At 40.2% G+C, this 23,585-nt stretch overlaps 2 protein-coding genes and 1 pseudogene across 2 annotated transcripts; 2 read left to right on the forward strand and 1 right to left on the reverse strand.

Moving 5' to 3' along the window:
- The first annotated feature begins 3,853 nt into the window (after nt 1-3,853).
- Nucleotides 3,854-10,765, forward strand: LOC139457788 (uncharacterized). Its single transcript, XM_071239136.1, has 5 exons — nt 3,854-3,870; nt 4,881-4,956; nt 6,944-7,243; nt 7,952-8,251; nt 8,817-10,765. Exons 2-5 carry the CDS (start codon nt 4,881-4,883, stop codon nt 9,200-9,202), a joined length of 1,062 nt encoding a protein of 353 aa, XP_071095237.1. The 5' UTR covers nt 3,854-3,870; the 3' UTR covers nt 9,203-10,765.
- Nucleotides 10,766-10,810: 45 nt separating this feature from the next.
- On the forward strand, nt 10,811-14,196 carry LOC139457302 (GATA zinc finger domain-containing protein 4-like). Its single transcript, XM_071238710.1, has 2 exons — nt 10,811-10,831; nt 13,624-14,196. The coding sequence occupies exons 1-2, from the start codon at nt 10,811-10,813 to the stop codon at nt 14,194-14,196; spliced, it is 594 nt and encodes a 197-aa protein (XP_071094811.1).
- Nucleotides 14,197-14,389: 193 nt separating this feature from the next.
- On the reverse strand, nt 14,390-21,123 carry LOC139457789 (uncharacterized; annotated as a pseudogene).
- Between the last annotated feature and the right edge of the window lie 2,462 nt (nt 21,124-23,585).

Here is a 23,585-nt window from a genome sequence, read left to right on the forward strand (position 1 = left end):
TTGTCTTTAGCAACACATGCTTGTCATAAGAGGCGACTAACGGTATCGCGTGGTCAGACTCGCAGACTTGGCTGATGCATGAAATTGTATCGCAAGTGCGCAGATGGATGCTCATGTCGAGGTAGGGTGGTTTCCCCTTGGTGATAAGAAACCCAGATAGTCTTCTTCAGTGTGTTTCAGATGTCCTTAACGGAAACACTTTGATAAGTACCCCGAGACCAGTCAGGAAAATCTATCGTCTATGCTATATTAAGCACTTGTATGAGAGCTTATTGGGTGGTTCAGTGAAAACACTATGACGTCCACACGTCTTCCATTTTCCACTTAAATACATAATACATACGCCATTATTGTACAGGAGACAGATGGGATATTTACAAAATGAGCCACTGTCTCGGTGTTTACTCTATTATTCAAAGCTTCCCTGTTAGTATCTGCTTAGAGTAGGATACGGGTGATGAATAACTGATGTTTGCTGAAACGTTTCCAAAAGTCAACTTTCTCTTTACGTCGAGCAATATTTCAGCTGCTTCAGCATTTCAAAACTTTCGAGGTACTTGAGAATGTTCTACGAATATTTCAAAGAGCGTCATATAACTCTTGCTCAAAAGTTCTTTAGATCAGGGTTACAACATTCAAGGCCTCAGTAAAGCCTTCAAAAGTCTGATGGTAGACATGTGGAGAACATTTCAAATATGACGCAGGATACCTTCACCTGAATTCATAGACACATGCTTATAATGTAGTCGGAATCGTATAATGGACTCTGTTTTGGGCAGAGATTTATCGGTTTTTGTTTACACACATGGAGTTTATTTAACTGTGACTTGTCACTCAAAGGATATAAGTGATCATTCAAGGACCTGACCGTGTTTCACAAATGGCAGTTTCTGGGTAGATTTAAAGACGGGTTAAATATGATGCCTCTAAATAGGTGTTCAAATGAGTGATGTGCGATGTCATTAGGTGAGTACTTCCTGCTGTGTTTGGATATAGGGTAGATCAACAACAAAACACATTGCCATATAATGATATAGGGTAGATCAACAACAAAACACATTGCCATATAATGATATAGGGTAGATCAACAACAAAACACATTGCCATATAATGATATAGGGTAGATCAACAACAAAACACATTGCCATATAATGATATAGGGTAGATCAACAACAAAACACTTTGCCATATAATGATACAGGGTAGATCAACAACAAAACACATTGCCATATAATGATATAGGGTAGATCAACAACAAAACACATTGCCATATAATGATATAGGGTAGATCAACAACAAAACACATTGCCATATAATGATACAGGGTAGATCAACAACAAAACACATTGCCATATAATGATATAGGGTAGATCAACAACAAAACACATTGCCATATAATGATATAGGGTAGATCAACAACAAAACACATTGCCATATAATGATATAGGGTAGATCAACATCAAAACACATTGCCATATAATGATATAGGGTAGATCAACAACAAAACACATTGCCATATAATGATATAGGGTAGATCAACAACAAAACACATTGCCATATAATGATATAGGGTAGATCAACATCAAAACACATTGCCATATAATGATATAGGGTAGATCAACAACAAAACACATTGCCATATAATGATATAGGGTAGATCAACAACAAAACACATTGCCATATAATGATATAGGGTAGATCAACATCAAAACACATTGCCATATAATGGTATGGTGTTACATGTTGAATTCAAAATCAAAACACCAAGTGTCACTCAGAAATCGCTACATACAAAAATACATTGTGAAAACATAAAAATAACCGCACAAGATTGAATACAACAAACACTTCCTCCTTCGCGTCATTACATTCATGACTTGTCAATAAATCCATTTTGTACATGTCAGCTAGCTCTCTATTGATTTACAGTCGTTAAAAAGCAAATTTGTTTCAACCTTACAAACTCACTGGCCTACATGTGATAAGAATGACAAGAAAAGGGCATGCTTGTTTGTGTAGTCAATCAGTGAGTTGGTATCGTGGAGACGAACATGTACCTCGAACTAGGTTAGTAGCAAGCACATACACGGGACAGCGTTACAGTGACACATGTAATCCACATGCATCATATTAACGCTTTTCAGACGGACAATGAATTCTGAGAAATCGCGTAGATATACAGTGAAGTAAATTAACATCAAGGAGACACGAAATGAAGTAGGTTTGCATCACACAGGTCACACATGACTCAGGTCATCAACATGGATTAGCCAATCACTGGCCTGGAATTTGATCTCACACATATGTTTGATACCAGTTATCTCAAATGGGTTTCTCACACACAGATGTGTAAGAAATATAGAATACTAAACGAGCTCCCGTGTAATACTAATTTTATGAAACGAATTAATAGTTAACTATTCCCGAGCGAGTTTAGTATTTTATTTATTACTTGCCATTTATAACGTTTTTAAAATTATACTGTTGAGTATGAACAGGCTGACACCTACACGATCCACGGCATAATCCAATTGAGTTTAACAGAATAATACTACAAACACGTCAAAAGTTGAAACCATGGAAACTTAATAAGATATATTTAGGATCCATGTTGAGATGTATGAATTTATACCATACAACGGACCACCTTTAGAATTCAGGCGTTCGTTCCATAAAATTATCGAAGCGCTAAGGTTATCGCAACTCACATACTTTAACATAGACTACGACTGTCGTTGCGCTACAATACGATCGCCTCGTGGAACGGGGCCTCCCGCACCACAAAGTTTACAATCACGTCACAATACCCGAGTACGTAATTGTGGAATTTTGTTGCAAGATCCATCGGCGAAACAATGCCATGTGACGTCAGCCTAGCAACAAGGTTGCTGGGGTCATAGAGTGTGCATAAACTCCCCCGAGTGATCTATCATCTCCACACGCAAGGTCGTTGAATAAGCCAAGGGATGTTGAGAGCTTTCAATATTTGTTCGTGAAACGTGTTCCGAGAGTACATAAGCACGCGTTTTGGTATTACGCAATGTGTAATACAGCTATATGTTTATTAAACAGGTGATCTCTTCACGGGCAAGTAATAAATTTACCTGTCATTCTCTAGTCGCCTTATTAAAAGCGGTTTCGTAACATCTACCTGCACTGAAACAATGTTTTAGAAACTTTGTAATAGATTGTTTCTTTTCTGATGATAAATACCTACCTCCAACACATTTCTTAAAATAGTTCCCCATCCTGGGATTCGAAGCTGAATACTAACTGGCACGGTATTTCGTTATTGAGTTCGGGACCAATTCAGCCACAGACGCCTGACGCAAAGAATGATTTTTAAGTTAAGGCATGCTATGGAAATATTTGACATCATTATCTGAAATATATAATAACATGTGTTCTTCTCTGTTCTTGTATATTCATCACAAACTGAAATGTACAATCGCATTAGACAGAAACGCCCAGGCGCTCGTTGCTTCAGCCTTTGGAAGCTTGGTTGCAATTGTAATTGACTAGGCGCCATGGGGGGAAAAAGTAAGCGATATTTGTTTTTTTAAATGAAATTTGACATATTGTCTCAATTTGTGTTGGCATATGCGGTCCTAGGGTGTTTGAGCAGGATTACGCACTACCCGTATTCCTTAGTAATGCTTAGGGGTGTACATCCTCAGCGAGTCGTGCTGTAACCAACGAACAGTAACACATGGCAAGTTACCACTAATTATGTAACTGACATAAAAAGGTCAAAGTTCACAGTTATTTATAATTAAAATGAGGTCAAGTGATGTTGAATAGACGCGCGAGATAGACCAGGAAGGTGACTGTGTGATGTCAGTTTCGTCAAGTCGCTGTCCAACAACGAAGGTATGTAAACAGCTTGTCCCTTTGTGTTTCTTGGGCAGAGATGTAAACCGTATGTCCCTATGCGTTCTAACATATTGATTATATGTATAACTTGTAGTTATTATTTGTTTTATAAACAGTAAAATGGTATTTTAATTTCTAACGAAGATCCCAATGTTGTAGCGTTCTTTTCAGTGGCACATTTTTGTTAATGTTCTTGAACCGTTTGTGGTAGTACTGGGATAAATGTAAATCAAAGTGAAACTAAAATAATGATATTCCTCGTCGCGAATATAGGCAGTGATATATCAAGAGCAAAATGTGTATAGAAATTTATGTGTGTTTGTTTCCTGTTTATTCTCTGGAATCCATCACCGGGTTGTTTCACTGTTCAAGCGAATAATGCATACATGTTCCTGCATCATTATCATCAACGGAAATATGGAAATATTACAATATACCGCATTCGACGTAATAAGCGCCCCGCTCCAATAAGTGCCTACGGCGATATTTGCTAATATATTGGCTAGTGAACAATCCCAATTAGCACCCCTTCCGATTGATCAATGTTCACAAGACTTTTTTGTTCGTGTATAATACGCACTCGTGTGTTATATGCACCCTTAATTATAGGCAATTAAATTCTGGAAAAATATATCTGTCGTATATAAACATTTCAGGCTGTCAGCATAAACCACGAAATATATCTTTCAACTCTGTTTTTTCTCCACCAAAATAATATTCTAACAAGAGCCCCCAATTTCTAATTTTGAGAGCGCCCTGGGTGCCTATTATGTCGAATACGGTATGTAGATTTGTTATGCGGTAGGTGTACCTAAATTGTACCTTGTAGCCTAAATGCTGAATACATTCTGTTTATCCGTCTAGTAATCAGCATGTCGATCCGTGTTGGGTGCAGAGGGTGTGTGCATTTAAATGTGTCTCGATATATATACCAATATGTCCCAATTAAAAATTAAATGTTTTCCTTTACTTCACTGTTGAAGACATTTAGTAACTTTTCTTTTCAGATGTTCTGTTCTAAACCGACAAGGTTATTGGTGTATGGAACCGTGCTGCTGTGTCTGGTGGTGATATTGCCATGTTGTACGTAATGTAACTTTCTTCATTGGAATGCCTTCTATCAATTTTATATGCCGAAATTAGTTTATATTTCATGTTAGGATATTTTTCACTTAATTATATACTTTAAAACCATTTAAACAAAAATCAACGACAACATCATATTGAATGTATCAGTAATACAAAAGAATAAACATGTTTACAAAGAACAGAAACAATTACCACTGCCATTTACACAGTGTCTTGCCATGTCTACACAGAATAGGGACAATGTTATTTACACACTGTCTGGTCATGTCCACACAGAAGAGGGACACTGTTATTTACACAATGTCTGGTCATGTCCACACAGAACAGGGAAACTGTTATTTACACACTGTCTTGCCATGTCTACACAGAACAGGGAAACTGCTATTTACACACTGTCTTGCCATGTCTACACAGAACAGGGACACTGTTATTTACACACTGTCTGGTCATGTCCACACAGAACAGGGACACTGCTGTTTACACACTGTCTGGTCATGTCTACACAGAACAGGGACAACGTTATTTACACAATGTCTTGTCATGTGTTCACAGAACAGGGACAATGTTATTTACACACTGTCTTGCCATGTCTACACAGAACAGGGAAACTGCTATTTACACACTGTCTTGCCATGTCTACACAGAACAGGGACACTGTTATTTACACACTGTCTGGTCATGTCCACACAGAACAGGGACACTGCTGTTTACACACTGTCTGGTCATGTCTACACAGAACAGGGACAACGTTATTTACACAATGTCTTGTCATGTGTTCACAGAACAGGGACACGGTTATTTACACACTGTCTTGCCATGTCTACACAGAACAGGGACACTGTTATTTACACACTGTCTGGTCATGTCTACACAGAACAGGGACAACGTTATTTACACAATGTCTTGTCATGTGTTCACAGAACAGGGACACGGTTATTTACACACTGTCTTGCCATGTCTACACAGAACAGGGACACTGTTATTTACACAGTGTCTGGCCATGTCTACACAGAACAGGGACACTGTTATTTACACGCTGTCTGACCATGTCTACACAGAAGAGGAACACTGTTATTTACACAGTGTCTGGCCATGTCTACACAGAACAGGGACACTGTTATTTACACAGTGTCTGGCCATGTCTACACAGAACAGGGACACTGTTATTTACACAATGTCTGGCCATGTCTACACAGAACAGGGACACTGTTATTTACACAGTGTCTGGCCATGTCTACACAGAACAGGGACACGGTTATTTACACGCTGTCTGACCATGTCTACACAGAAGAGGAACACTGTTATTTACACAGTGTCTGGCCATGTCTACACAGAACAGGGACACTGTTATTTACACAATGTCTGGCCATGTCTACACAGAACAGGGACACTGTTATTTACACACTGTCTGGCCATGTCTACACAGAACAGGGACACTGTTATTTACACAGTGTCTGGCCATGTCTACACAGAACAGGGACACTGTTATTTACACAATGTCTTGTCATGTGTTCACAGAACAGGGACAATGTTATTTACACAATGTCTTGTCATGTCTACACAGAACAGGGACAATGTTATTTACACACTGTCTGGCCATGTCTACACAGAACAGGGACACTGTTATTTACACACTGTCTGGCGATGTTTATACCGAACAGGGACACTGTTATTTACACAATGTCTGGTCATGTCTACACAGAACAGGGACACTGTTATTTACACACTGTCTGGCGATGTTTATACCGAACAGGGACACTGTTATTTACACAATGTCTGGTCATGTCTACACAGAACAGGGACACTGTTATTTACACACTGTCTGGCGATGTTTATACCGAACAGGGACACTGTTATTTACACAATGTTTAACCATGTCTACATGGAATATGTACTATGTTTCACTATGTGTGCAATGAACAGAATCACCCCTCCGGTGTGTGTCCATGACTACCATGCCTTCTATACCGACTTGCTGCAGGTGCTGGAGACTTCATTTGTCCCGAGGCCGCGGAACTTGGCTCCCCCGTCAATCTGACGTGTATTCAAGCAAGCGGCACACGTGCTCATTCCTACTCAACTCCCAGTGGAACTACTGCTGCGTCTTGTCATTTGTCAGACAGAAAATGCATACCACTTGGTGATTTTTCAGCATCTGTCCTGAATGAGTCCTGCAGTGTCCTCGCTATACCACACCTACTGCAGACACACGCTGGTGACTGGAAATGTGTCGTAGATGCAAATGACCCAGACCCAGAGACGTGTCACATAAGTGTTGAAAGTAAGCAGTCTATTATCATTAACGGATATTTCCGATCAATTATCACTCTCAGGACGTCTACATCTTCACTGTAATTTCATTGAATGATGGCAAGTTTCCAGTGTTAAACTGTACCACGTCATTTGTGTTGGAGATGTTGTTGGGGGGACGGGTGGCCCAGTCGTCAAACGCGCCGCGATTCGCTGTGCAGAGTTGCGTCCCTTAGGCACGCCAGAATCCTATGATTGAGGGTTTCGAATCCCGTTTCGCCCCGATTATGTTTCTTGGTTTGTCAGCACCAAGCCCCTTCACATGGGTTTCACCGAAGTAGTAAACGTCTGAGACATGCATCACTTCGGGCTTTCCTCCCACATTAAGCTGATACGCCGTGATATAACTGGAATACTGATAAAAGCGGCGTTAAACCCAACTCACTCACTCACTCATCACTGGAAGATGTTGTGAATTAGTTGTACACATTGGACATAACAGCTAGCTGTAAACTTTAATACTTCCAGAAACATTTGTAAGGATATCTGTGTTGCACGAACCCCTTGCTTGAAGACCCTCATAAGCAATATACGAAATGAAATGTCCCATTTCAAATTGCAAAGTAATTATTCCATATACAGTAAAGCATATCTGGACCCCAGTCAGCGTAATCCTAGATCCCCCACACGTGTCCACCCGTCTCGAATTTAAGTCATGTCAAAGTATGAATTTTTTCAGAGAGTCCATCATGTCGTATACTGAGCCACAACAACATGAGAACACACCGAGTTGGTGAAGAACTATCACTGACAGTCAACGTGACGGGATATTACTGCTCTGAGTCGGTCCTCGTTCAACTGAGGACGGGCGATATCACAAGTTCTCTTCTCAATGAAACCGTTACCATGGTGAAGGACAGCACTGTCAACATAACATTTAACATGACAGCGTCCCACTTTGGCGACGTGGTCCTTGTATTTTCCTGTGGCAGCAAAAGTCGGCACGTGCTCTGTGAGGGACTACAGGCGCTGGATCAGAGTAAGAGTCAATACTACACATTCATAAACGATGAAGATGTACATATGGACAGAATTAACAGATAATCAATATGTCAGTTCTTTTAGTTTTGTAATTTAAACAGAGCTAGTGTATGTACAGACGCCATGAGCGTTTCAGTAAGCCATGTTAGGCCTTTAATAGGTATAATATAAACACACACACTCCTTCAATCTCATTAAAAGACAAAGGGGTAGAATAGGTCTTCAGCAACCCATGCTTGCCGTAAAAGGCGACTATGCTTGTCGTAAAAGGCGGATAAAGGGATCGGGTGGTCAGGCTTGCTGACTTGGTTGATGTATGTCATCGATCTCAATTGCGTGGTTCGGTGTTCATGATGTCAATCACTGGACTGTCTGGTCCAGACTTGATTATTTACAGACCGCCGTCATATAGCTGGAATAATACTGAGTGCGGCGTAAAGGAAACAAACAAACCAACCATTAAGAAAAAAACAACACACGTTTCTTTGTGTAAAGTCATACATCAGTTTCACTTTACTGTATTTTGTACTGTGTACTTAACCAGCCTTCTGACCGTCCTGTAGGTATTTCTACAGTCCCAACCACCCAAACAGCCGTCACAAACAGAACCACAACGCAGAGAGCGTCAACTGATGATGATCATACAACTGTCATCATTGTGGTGATTTGTGTCATTACAATCATCATCCTTATGATCATCCTAGTATTTTTGTGGAGGAGGATATGGATCAACAAGACGTCTCAATCATCAAAGAAGTATGTTGACGTTCACTACGTGCCGAAAGCTGAGTACGAAGATGCTGGGAGGACCAAGCGCGAGGCCGACCCTCAGGTAGACAGGGATGCTGGGAAGACCAAGCGCGAGGCAGACCTTCAGGCAGACGAAGATGCTGGGAGGATCAAGCGCGAGGCAGACCCTCAGGTAGACGAATATGCTGGGAAGGCCTAGCACGAGGCCGACCCTCAGGTAGACAGGGATGCTGGGAAGACCAAGCGCGAGGCAGACCCTCAGGTAGACGAAGATGCTGGGAAGGCCTAGCACGAGGCCGACCCTCAGGTAGACAGGGATGCTGAGGGTTAGAAAGACGTAAAACCAGCAAACCCTTTGCTGTCAAAGATGATGCCTAAACGACGTATCCATACTGTCTGACACAAGAGGTGCGTAGAATAGCCACCTATAGACTGAATTATCCTGAATACAATTTTTTTTGTGATGCATGGTTAAACTGTAAAAATTTGTTTACAAAGACAACAATCTTGTGGTTCGCAGTTATACTTGCAGAAGGTGTAAATATTCAGAATTTATCATCCAAAGCTGGCCTCCTCAGCAGAAATGGCTTATTTGAGATCATGATCAAGCGATGAAATTGCATCTCACTGCTTTGAGGCCAGTCGGTTACCATGACACCAAATGACATCATTAATACTCGTATCTGTGCCACAAAAAGCAGGTTGTATGGTTTAAACTCAAGACATAAGTTTTTGCTATTAACAAACTGAACAGGTTGTCTCATTGATTTTGTATGATAAATAATTAGAATCTTTTAGTATGAATACATGTGTGTGTGTGTATAAAATTATTAGGTGAGGTGAATTTGGGATTAACGTCGCGTCCAAGATTATTGCAATAATATAGCGACGTGCATGCACGTGTGTGTGTGTGGCTGCTTGTACTAGGCCGGACTGATGCCGATTTATAGTTCTAGCTCACTGAGATACTATGCCGCAGTTTAACATGAATATCCCACTAAGAAACAGTTTACTCCTAGCCGACCAGTCCTTGTTTTAGCCCCTTAATGACGAGCGCAAGACAGGGTCACAACAAGTACCATCTTTTAACGTCTTTTGGTATATATAATTATTAACTCCTCTGCCTCGAAGGGTTGGATTTTTTTGTCAACTCTTATTTATAAATATAATATCATAACGCACTCGGGATAAATTTTGTATTCATTAAAGCCTTATCTCTACCATTATTAACGAGGAGCGGTGGGGTAGCATAGTGGTTAAAGTGCTTACTCGTCACGCCGAAGACCCGGGTTCGATTCTCCACATGGGTACAATGTGTGAAGCCCATTTCTGGGCCCCCCGCCGTGATATTGCTGGAATATTGCTTAGCATCACACAAGTCTTTTCATGTGTGTGTTATATCTGTAATTACAGCATTCCATTATTACGCTGTCGGACAATATTACGCTGTTTGGGACAACATAGTATTTTCCCTATTAATGTGCCACTGATGACGGCTTACTAAAAAGGGTTTTAAACAGATAGTTGAAACATTGTTTGGCTTCAGCAAACTCCCCCAGGGAGAGATTGACTAAATGTAAATAATTCTATTCATTTTGAATCTTAAATTTGGTAAGTTGTGTTACACGCGTGTTCACTTACAGTGAAACGTCATTAATTCATTGGGGGAATCGACTATATACTGAATTATTTGAAGCGCCTCCAAATTATTTGTGAGTGAGTGAGTGAGTTTGGTTTTACGCCGCTTTTAGCAATATTCCAGCAATATCACGGCGGGGGATACCCGACCGCCCCCAAATTATTAGTAATGGCGGGTGAGGATTCTGTCGTACACTCACATCGTCTTAGTCGACGCACGGAGTTGGCATGGCTTCTCTTTATGTAATGCAAGTACTGTCATCGTGACTGCGGTGAAATAAGCATGCGTCATGTTCATGTGACAATGTGGCTTTCCACTTTACTCACTTGAGAGTTCCATTGTTTTCATCTATAAATGATACATCCTCTTATATCTCGTGACACGGATATATTTAGCACGTGCACGGAAACAGATGTAATGTGCTTCGGATTTGATTTTGAATTTGAATAATGAATAGTTTCTAAATAAATTTCATTTACCGTATTCGACGTAAGAAGCACCCAGGGCGCTCTCAAAATTAGAAACAGGGGGCGCTTATTAGAATATTATTTTGAGTTGAAAGATCGTAAATTTCGTGGTTTATGCTAACTGCTTGAAATGTTTACATACGACAGATATATTTATCAAGAATTTAATTGCCAGTAATTAAGGGTTATATAACACACGAGTGCGTAGTATGCACGAATAAATAAGTCTTGCGTATATTGATCAATCGGAAGGGGTGCTGATTGGGATTGTTCACTAGCCATTATATTAGCAAATATCGCCGTGGGCGCTTATTAGAGCAGGGCGCTTATTACGTCGAATACGGTATGTTCACCATACATTTGTATAGAATACATTACTGGGTACATGAAAGAGTTGTCTATTTAGTTTCACCCTTGAATGAGTCTAGTTTTTTTATGATGAAGTCAGCAATATAACTGCTGTATGTCAATGGTTGACACGTTATCGGATTACAATAGTCACACAGTCAGCCGGATCAAACATATCGCATGACCAGGAAGTTCTGGTCGTTTTAACGTGTAATGCACACAGGGAAATACCACTACGGAATACCAGTGAATTCAGCAAAGCAGTTAATTTATTGAATGAAACAAATTTAATAAAAAACATTTTTTGCATTTATAAAGAGCGTTTAAAATAGAATGCAATACTCCTGGCGACAACCTAGTGATCGCACAAAGGTGATAACTGGTTTAAAGTGGGTTGATGAACACAGTGAAGCATAGCGACAGACCAGAACACAAGTACTATTACAAACCAGAATAATAAATGATATTACAGACCAGAACACAAGTAGTATTACAGACGAGAACACAAATTGTATTACAGACCAGAACACATGTACTATTACATACCAGAACACAAGTTGTTTTACAGACCAGAACACATATTATATCACAAGCCAGAACACAAGTAGTATTACAGACCAGAACATACGTACTATTACAAACCAGAACACAAGTACTAATATAGACCAGAACATAAATACTATTACAGACCAGAACACAAGTACTATTATAAACCAGAACACAAGTACTATTATAAACCAGAACATAAGTACTATAATTACAGACCAGAACACAACTACTTTTATAGACCAGAACACAAGTACTATTATAGAACAGAACCCAAGTACTATTATAGACCATGACACAAGTAGTATTACAGACGAGAACATAAGTACTCTTACAGAACAAACACAAGTACAATTACAGACCAGAACACAAGTAGTATTACAGACCAGATCATAAGTAGTATAACAGACCAGAACACAAGTACTATTACAAGCCAGAACACAAGTACTATTACAAACCAGAATAATAAATAATATCACAGACCAGAACATAAGCAGTATTACAGACGAGAACACAAATTGTATTACAGACCAGAACACAAGTAGTATTACAGACCAGAACACATATTATATTACAAGCCAGAACACAAGTAGTATTACAGACCAGAACATACGTGCTCTAACAGAACAGAACACACGTACTATTACAGACCAGAACACAAGTACTAATATAGACCAGAACATAAATACTATTACAGACCAGAACACATGTACTATTACAGACCAGAACACATATTATATTACAAGCCAGAACACAAGTAGTATTACAGACCAGAACATAAGTACTATTAAAGACCAGAACATAAGTTGGATTACAGACCGGAACACAAGTACTATTATAGACCAGAAGGCAAGTACTATTACAGACCAGAACATAAGTACTATTACAGAACAGAACACAAGTACTATTATAGACCAGAACACATGTAATATTAAAAGACCAGAGCATAAGTACTATTATAGACCAGAACAGAAGTACTATTACAGACCGGAACACAAGTATAATTACAGACCAGAACACAAGTACTATTATAGACCAGAAGGCAAGTACTATTACAGACCAGAACAAAAGTACTATTACAGACAACAACACATGTAGTATTACAGACAACAACACAAGCACTATTACAGACCAAACGTTATAGGGTACTACAATTCCCTTTCTGTCTGATCGAGACACGCACGTGTTGCGGCATGTTAGATCAGTGGGATATTAAGACCCCTATACTAAACAATAAATCCTGGACAAATAGAGGGATTTTCATGAGTACATCGCACTATACGCACATACTCCTGAATGAGTGCAACACAGATATATATCACATGCGTTGGTCTATGTCAACTTACGGTGCTTTAATGAAGCTGGATCTCAGGTCTTAGTTCAGCCAGTGGAACGTGATTCATGTGTAAACATCACGTCACAGAAAAGGCAGAGGAAACAGTCACGCCCGGTACCATTATGTCACCTCGATCTGCCATCATTGATTTCACGTCAATGTTCAGCCATTTCACGATCTTCCGGTTTGTCAACAGATGCTGATAACCTATTATCTAGTTCGACAGGTGATGGGGACGGTTGCAGCACTACCGTTGGTTCTTTACATCCACATTCCTCTCTCAGGACGAAGATTACACCGATGATAACAGCAATGATTATAACAACTATGATGCTAACAGCTATGATGCTAACAGCTATGATAATGACAGCTATGATGATAACAGCTGTGATGCTAACAGCTATGATGCTAACAGCAATGATAATAACAGCTATGATGCTAACAACTATGATGATAACAACTATGATGATAACAACTATGATAATAACAGCTATGATGCTAACAGCTATGATGATAACAACTATGATGATAACAACTATGATGATAACAGCTATGATAATAACAGCTATGATGCTAACAGCTATGATGCTAACAGCTATGGTGCTAACAGCTATGATAATAACAGCTATGATGCTAACAACTATGATGATAACAACTATGATGATAACAACTATGATGATAACAACTATGATAATAACAGCTATGATAATAACAGCTATGATGATAACAGCTATGATAATAACAGCTATGATGATAACAGATATGATGATTACAGCTATGATGATTACAGCTATGATGATAACAGCAATGATGATAACAGGAACTGGGTTCCTAACAATAAGAGGCGTAGAACTTAACACTAAGAACTTTGTATTGTAACTGATGGAAATATCCATAATGACATACACAAATAAAACTTAAGGACATAATGACGAAACAAACTATGAACGTTTTCAACAGATATAAACCTTCATGTTCAGCATATTAAGTCTTATTTCAGCCAGTGGAACGAGATAAATGTCTAACCATCCACGAGACAGAAGAGGCAGAGGAAACAGGGGCGCCCGGTACAATGTTACCTCGATCTGTCAACAATGAGTCCATTTCAATGTTCGTCAATATCAAGAGTTCCATCTTCAGCTTTGTTAACAGACTTTGTTAACATTGCAATTTTTTCGTGAGGTGGTGGAGGCTGGTTATTTCCTCGCGTTGGCTTCTTACGTTTCTTTCTTCAGAAGAGGATCACAAAGATGATAACTACGACGATGACGACAATAATGGCAACTGGGATCCCAACACTAACCCCCATATTGCTGGCAGACTCCTCTGTGTCCCGTCCATCTGATGTGGGAGGAACACTGAATTGTGTTGAGGATGTCGTGATGTTAGACCGTGCGTCTGCAGGAGAGTGATAGGGAAGAACTTAAATCCTTCCTAAACAATGATTATGTACTTACTTAGGATGGTTTAATATTATGATGACATATCAGATGATCAGTATACATGTATATGCTATTGAGAAATGTCCAGTTGAAGAAACAGTGATACACATGTAAGCATACAAAACGGACATCGTAAACAAAATGAAAAGCATGATACCAAATTGGAATGGTGCATGATAGACTAAGACAATAACAGAAAAGTTGCAGACACCTGTTGTTAATGCCCTGTGATAGTATGATAGTATTCGTTCTTACCTTGTGCCAGTCGATGTACACCCTCACAGGACACGTTCCAGCTGCTGCCACTACAAGCGTACATCAGACTGACCTCCCCAAAGTGTGAGTCTGTTACAAGGAACTCTGTGGTCCATACTGTGGTATTAACAACTGTGTGGTTGGTGAGGGTGATGTTGACGCTTCCAGTTGTCAGCGTAACTAAAAACGGCTCAGAGCAGTAGCCTCTTGAAAGATGCACAGACAGTGCTAGTTTGTCGCCCTCGTTGAGCGAGCTGGTGTTCTTGTCGCTACTTACGTCACATGTTGGTATCTCTGAAAGTTATGATGCACATAATGGACAATGATAACAAAAACCTGACACAGAAAAACAAATAAACTGATTTCTTTACCCATTGATTGAGAATCTACTTAATATCTTCACAGTTTTGTTCCCTTTTCCAGGAATTCTGCTGTGCGTTATTGGTGAGTTCATAATATATTTGGGATGTAACAAGTGACGATTTAAGTTAGTGAGTTGGGTTTAACGCCGCTTTTAACAGTATTCCAGTCATATCACGGCGTGTAGCTTAATGTGGGAGGAAAGCCCGAGGTAATGCAGGTCTCAGACGTTTACCACTTCGGTGAAACCCACGAGCAGGGGTATGATGCTGACAAACCTAGAAACATATTCGGGGCGAACCGGGATTCGAACCCACAATCATAGGTTTCTGGCGTGCCCAAGGGACGCAACTCTGCACGGCGAATCGCGGCACCTTAGATGACTGGGACACCCGTGCCCCCCGATTTAAGAAAATGTTCGTCATTACGAGTAGCATTTGCGTGATCAGGATATGCTGGTTCTTGTGATGCTTTTATTTATGTCCGGACCTAAAGATTCAGTTATGTATTCACATTTTTGTATTTTAATAATACTTGTGATGACGTGCAACACTTATAGGACATCATATTAAGCTTGGACTAAGGTTAGGTTTATACTTAGGCGCCAAAGTGACTTAGATCAACTGTTCATATTTACCAACAACAGTCACGTGACAAGTCTCAGGGTATGGATCATCTGCATCGTCGACACATTTCCAAACACCTCCATGTGACCGCAGTGTCTTTGGTACAGTGAGAACACTGCACGTCGTGTTGATGACTGATGCCGTGAAGTTACCCAGTGGTATGCACCTTCCGCCTGCCAGATCACACGACGCGGCAGTCGTTCCTCTCGGTGTTGCGAAGGAGTGTGCTTTTGCAGCAGCGTTGACGTAACATGTCAGATTCATTGACGAGCCCAGTTTAACCATTGGAGGACAGTGAAAATTGGATGTGCCTTTGAGAAAAACATCACAAAATATGACATCATTGATATGAACTATTTTGAGATATTAATATCCTGACAACGTACAGAGTACACTGAACAGAGCAGAAGAATATGATTGATTTTACCCAGCCAAATATCATACTTCCCAAATACAAACTTTATGAACAAAGTCGTCTACCACTATGTACATCGTAATCAGGCATTCTATGCTTTACCTTTGTCCTTAAAGGGGGCACGGGTGGCCCAGTCGTCTACGGCGCCGCGATTCGTTGTGCAGAGTTGCGTCCCTTGGGCACGCCAGAAACCTATGACTGTGGGTTCGAGTCCCGGTTCACCCCGATTATGTTTCTTGGTCAGCATCATACCCCCTACTCGTGGGTGTCACCGAAGTGGTAAACGTCTGAGACCTGCATCACTTCGGGCTTTCCTCCCACATTAAGCTGACACGCCGTAATATAACTGTAATACTGTTACAAGCGGCGTTTAACCCAACTCACTCACTTTGTCCTTAAATAACTCTGGATATATGATAAATAATGAGGTGAATAAATGATAAACATGTGATGAGAGAAGAATATAACCTACAGTAGACGGTTGTCATGAAAAGTAAAATAAAGATGGAAGAACGCCGGTACCCAGTACATCGACTGCCTCTCTGGAGGACTGGCATCTGTAAACACGTACATGAAGATCAGTTGGCACATATTCAAAGGTGAGGTTAAATGGGTTCAACGTCGTGTTCAAAATCATTGCAATTATATAGAGACGTGCATGCACGTGTGTGTGGCTTGTGTTTCCGGACGTATGCGTGTTTCAAAGTGCTTGCCCACTTGGATAGCATGCACAGTACATATGTACTGGCTATGGTGGTCGAGAGGGGGACATCGCTTTCTCGCTCAATCACTTTCTCGCCCTATCGCTTTGTCGCTTTCTCGCGGGAAGACAATATCCCTTCTTGACCCCTGTATGGATCGCATGTGTTTCTGGTGTCCCCCGCTGTGATGTTGCTGGAATATTGCTAAAAGCGGCGTAAAACCATACTCACTCACTAAACATAATTAAACTGTACAAACGAAGGTGGTTTGAAAACAATCCACGGATGTCTGCGTAAAATGTAATTGTTTGTTTTTTATGGCCCTATTTAGGTTTATGTGATCATCACGCCGATAGTGCCGCCAAAGCGCGTGGCGGGTCATGGTAATACGCTCTAAATTAATCAGTTTCAAAAATATATTTTTCAAAAGAACTCTATAGTTAATCAGTCATGGCTCTTTGTTTTGCAAAAGACAATCTTATAATTGTAAGTGTTCTTTAACTTGTTTTGAGTAGAATAATATGATGCTACATTGTGTCATACTATTGTACGTAAATATTCCTTTTACATTTGATTTATGATCAACTTGTGTTGTGGCTCTTGTCTTGTGCAAATCTACAAGTATATTCCCTTGCACATAATAATTTGATTAACACCACTGTGAGTAAGTATGGATTTTTAACAATATTCCAGCAATATCACGGTGGGGGGAACACCTGAAATGGGCTTCAGACATTGTACGCATGTGGGGAGTCGAACCTGGGTCTTCGGCGTGACGAGCGAACGCTTTAACCACTAGGTCGCTGTGACAATGGTGCTATCACAGCTTATATATGTACTTGGGTAAATTACCCATACGGATAGACATCCTAATTAGTGTGGTCACACAGTTAATGTTGATAACAATATGAATGCATAACTGTGATTATCTATAACGCGTGTTAAATCAGCTATCATTCTAATATTTCATGTATATATATTTTGAATATAGTTTTGTCAAAATTAGATACAGTAAACTACGGTTATAACGAACTCAAAAGGACCACTAAGTTTAGTTCGTTATAACCGTAGTTCGTTATAAGCATATATACAGCATGACGACAGCAAATAGTCGGGACAAAAAAGTAGGTTCGTTATATCCGTCAGTTCGTTATAAACGTAATTTACTGTATGTGGGTTGATGGCCTGTCTTGTCTGTCACCCTCAGTCAAGTGTGTGCGTGCGTGCGTGCGTGCGTATATGTCTGACTCACTGTCTGTGAATTTGTGTGTATATATGATAGAAAATTACATAACTCACACCAGAACGCACAATTGATAACAACCATACAGTTCAATAGATAGAGAATTGTTACATAAATATAAATATTCCTGCTTGACCAAAGAGAGCATATCTCGTCTCACCTGAAGTTAAAGTTAAATTCTATTTTACATGAACATTAGCATGAAATGTCATTCCCGAAGACAGTTTGATCGAAAGGAATTATAAGAAACGGTTTGTTTTTAAATATCATGTGCAACGCATTATATTTCTTTTGTCCGAGGAATGAGGTTTAGGGTTAATAACGCTCTCAAATGTCTTAACATAAGGTAAGAATTTATATGGAATCGATCTCTATTTTGCAAGGGAAACATAACTATGTACATGTATAGCTTTTGTCTGCATAATGTACATGCATCTTCATCAATATTATTGTCATCCCTAAATCGGACAAGCACATATAAGACTTCAATCCAAATCTGTTGAGCTTCAAAATAATTCATAAGACAATGCAAACAATACAAACAGTGGCTGATAAGACTGACAATGATCTGTATGTAATTCATCGTCTGTTGCAGTTCCATGTATCTTTTAAAGTTTCATTTTAAAAATTGATGGAAGAATGGGGTGGCATTATGGATACAATCAACATATGAAAAGCGACTTCTGTGAATCTTGCTAATTTACTACACCACAAGAAAATAAACACATACTTGTATACAAACTAAACTTGAGATATCACTCTTTATTTATGTCCAACATATATGTTCTGCAAAATTTAAAAAAAGTTAGGTATAAGGGTCAAAATAGCGGTGAGAATTATAGGAATGGATCACTGAATATCAGCAAAAAATAATTAATTTACGACATTATGGTAAATATCGCTTTCTCACTTTCATATGAAAGACTCGGTTGTTCTTTAACGTCTTCTGAATAGTATGTACTGTAAATCTTGAAATTAAATAAGGATAAGAATTTATGGATGAACAAAAGTTACTTCTTGATTACAATTAAGAGCGACGTTTCGGTGTAGGTTCTGACAACGTTATCAAGCAAGTGAGTTAATTAAATGCAAAAATGCGACTTGACTAATTTAACTTTGCATTCATGTCTCAGAAATGACTTTTGATAAGACGGCCTTCCTGCACACATTATCACATTACGGTTTATTGAGAATATGTCACTCAAACATTAGAAAATACATAATGGACATCCGATGAGTTAGCATTGCTGGAGTAAGGACTTCCTGTTTGATGACATCTTTGCTATTAGGAAAACACTATTGTTTGTAGGGAAGTACACTACACAGCGCTATCAGGCAGTGTTATGTGCTGATTGTATTGGTTACTGGGTATTACGCAGAGATCTGTGGATTGTTGTAAAAGCACCTACGTCTGTACAGTTAAATCATGTAATTATGTTTAAGTAGATAGTGAGAACATTTCAACATTCCCTCCATATATATGATTTGAAATGTGAAATATCTCAGCTCTATTTTATGATCTAAGTAAGGATACGATATATGGATGAACAACTTCTTTATTGCAATTGGGAGCGACGTTTCGGTGTAGGTTCTGACAACTTTATCAAGTAAGTCATGTACAGAGTATGGTTGACAAGTATATGTACAGGTAGGGGGCAGTGTTTATACAGTTGGGTAGATTAAGTTGGAGTGGAGAAGCATGTTATGTACACAAAAAGGTGAAGCCTCTATTACGATTAAAACCCACTTCAGCCTCACCCCCACCCCCACCAAATGAAGAAAACAACAGCAGTGGCAGTTACTTTTTTGTAGTGGTAGCGACAGCTGTGGTGTTTGTAAGTGATATGGCAGTCGTTTTCATACAAACTATATTGGTAGTAGTAGGTTGTCATGGTAGATAGTAACAGCCGCAGTGTAGTGGACTTACTTCCTCGTGGAATTGTTTAATGTTTGAAACATTTTCCTTCATAATTGTACATTACGTTCGTTATCTATTGAATCCTAGAAGGAACATTGCCTCATTGTCGAGCTTTGGTCAATTTTGACACTTTTTGCTTGTTTTTGTAAGGGCGACAAAGAGACAATGTGACAACGTGACAATTTTCCTTCTAGGATTCCATAGTTATGGTACGGAGATCATGGCGTAATACACAAACAACTGCATGTTATAATCGTCTACATATGGACGTTAAAAGAGCAGCACAAGTAAGTAAGCGAATGACTTCTGGTTGAACGCGTCTTTGAGAGAGTAGATTTGGTTTAACGCTGCCTTTGACCAGAAGTCCAGTTATATCACGGCGTATCAGCTGGATGTGGGAGATAAGCCTGAAGGGATGAAAGTTTCAGGTGCTTAGCACTTTGGTGAAACCCACGAGTCCGGGTTTGGTGCTGACAACCGGGATTCAAACTCACGATCATAGGTTTCTGGTATGCCCAGGGGATGCAACTCTGCACAGCGAATTGCGGCGCCAACCTTGCCCCCTGTTACATCCGTTCACCTTTTCAGTATTTGATAGTGATTCGTACATAAGTCTACTAGGAGATATTTGCTTGATCTCGTACAACAGATATCTCCCATGTCAGTCAGCGTAGAATGACAGACCACGAGCCAAGCTTATCCCCAGGAGTTCAATAAATACTGCAGAAAGGTTAGTTGTAAATAATGGAAACATAACGAAATATATACATACGTTAGTCGTCAAAGGTGGCAATACTCGGATTCCTGTACCAGCAAACTGCACACATCGGGTAAACTAATATATCGTGGTAATCTACTTCGTCATGTACAGATTTGTAAACCAATTGCATCGTTTCTCTTATCAGCTGATCCGGGTTTCTGTTTATTGTTACTGTTACAATATGCACTGCTTTATTTACGAGTGCTACACTCATCAAAACAATCAACGCATAAAAGTAGTGAGAATGAACACATTCAATACAGATGCAATATTTTTGAATGAACTGTGTCACTTGTTCGTTTGCTGGTGTTGTGCACAATGTCATGCAAAGGAAATTAAAAGCAGAATGCAGGTGCAGTGATGATGACTATGAACGGTGAAACGGCAGTCAACATTTGTCACACGTTTGGCGACGTATTGGAAGTGGGAAAATGTCGTCACTTAAAGCTGCCCATTGCCACATCGCCGAAGGACGTCTTAAAGCTGGCGGGTCCCAGTCCGCAGTTGCACGACATTTCAACGTACATCCGAGCACAATATCCCGTTTATGGGATCGGTATACCCGCCTCCATTCAAACCAAGATCTCGTCCTAGAAGTGGTAGACCAGTAGTCACCACCCCTGCACATGATAACTAGGAAATACGAAACTTCATGAGACTGAAAGGATCACTCATGCATACCCAGTTTCAACCAGTTTCTATCTAGTTTCAATACCGACTGAGTGTCTATGACACGGGTCTGAGTTTGCAATCGGTTGGGTGAATCTACGTGTGTGCGTGCGTGCGTGCGTGCGTGCGCGCGCGCGCGTGTCCAGTTCTTCTTGTATCCCCTAATTCCGGTATGGTGGCAACATTTGAAGTTTTTTCTGAATTCAGAAAGATTTTTATTCAACAGGTTGGGGATACCCCTGAAAAGAAGGAAATGGACCCACCTGAGTGAAACGCCCCCAATTGAGTGAATACACGCACCCACAAACTCCTATACAAAGGTGAAAAATCCACCTTGCGGCGTCTGAACAAAACGTCGCAAGATGGTAAGTCACTTTTGATCAGTATGGTACTACATTTTTTTTTGTATGCAACACATGCCGACATGAACACGTGCCTCAGTACATGCGTTGATAAACATTTAGAAACAGACATTCACTCGTTTTACAACAACTCTGACCTGTCACATTGCTATTACGCTACGATACAACTCTCAATTTGCACCAGATTTTATTTCAATAAATAAATAAATAAATATTCGAAATTGACAGACACAATTTTAGAGAATAAAGCCTATTTTCGACTCAACTGAGCAGAGATGTTCGTTGCCCTTTAGTACGATATAAACACTCACCAGTTAGGTACAAAACTGTATCCAGTAGTGTCTGGGGAGTAGAGGCTCCAAGCATCCCCTTCTCCCACAATTGCTGTTCCTCTTCCTCAGATATATCTTCTGTCGACTTGCGTGTTGACGCGCCGAATCCCTGACCACTCCTTTCTTTCATTACTGCATCGAGAGATTTTCTCGCTTCTTTAAATTCGTTGTCATCAAAATGGTTGCAGAATGCAGAATTTTCTTTCAGAATTGACGCAAAGGCTGCATATATTCCAAATAACATCGTGAATGGATAAACTTCCCCGTTCTGCTTCCTGGCTTCAAACGAAACGTACGTCAAGGCAGTGTCCAAGTCCGGCTTTTTCATATCCTGCAAGTGGGCACGGGTGGCCCAGTCGTCTAAGGCGCCGCGATTCCCTGTGCAGAGTTGCGTCCCCTGGATACGCCAGAAACCTATGATTGTGGGTTCGAATGCCGGTTCGGCCTGATTAAGTTTCTAGGTTTGTCAGCACCATACCCGTGCTCGTGGGTTTCACCGAAGTGGTAAACGTCCGAGACCTGCATCACTTCGGGCTTTCCTCCCACATTAAGCTGACACGTGCACGCCGTGATATAACTGGAATAATGTTAAAAGCGGAGTTAAACCCAAATCACTCACTCACTCATATCCTGCAAACGCTGTGTCAAACAACTGGGAGGCAAACGAAGATTTTCATTGACTGAGCGTTGCATTCTCTCCTGTTGCTATCGCTTGAAAATACCCACAGCCCAGTCATTTTTCATTCGAGTTCGCTTAGAAACAGTACCTTTTAACTTCTCTCTCATAATCTCCTCCGTCATTGGTTTCCCCGAACGAAATTGAAAATCATCCATGTCTTTCTCCTGGGGTCGAAATTCTGACTGAGTCAAAAATAACTCTGCCTCGCTGTCAGACATCCTCTTTCGTCACTGGTTGTACAATGAATGAGCGTCAGTCAAAGCAAAACGTGTAATTGCCTACGAGACGCATGTTCGGATTTCGTGCCATTGCGAGACGCACGTGCAGATTTCGCACCGTTGCGAAACCCACGTGCTGAGGTCACCGGTTTCATTGAACCGAGTTCACGACTGCAGGCGATATTTCATCTCCGATACGAAGTTGGGATACGATGACATGCATCAACCAAGTCAGCGAGCCTGATCACCCGATCCCGTGAGTCGCC

Source organism: Haliotis cracherodii, unplaced genomic scaffold (assembly GCF_022045235.1).
Source record: "Haliotis cracherodii isolate W230 unplaced genomic scaffold, xgHalCrac1.p SCAF_12, whole genome shotgun sequence".
NCBI lineage: Eukaryota > Metazoa > Mollusca > Gastropoda > Lepetellida > Haliotidae > Haliotis > Haliotis cracherodii.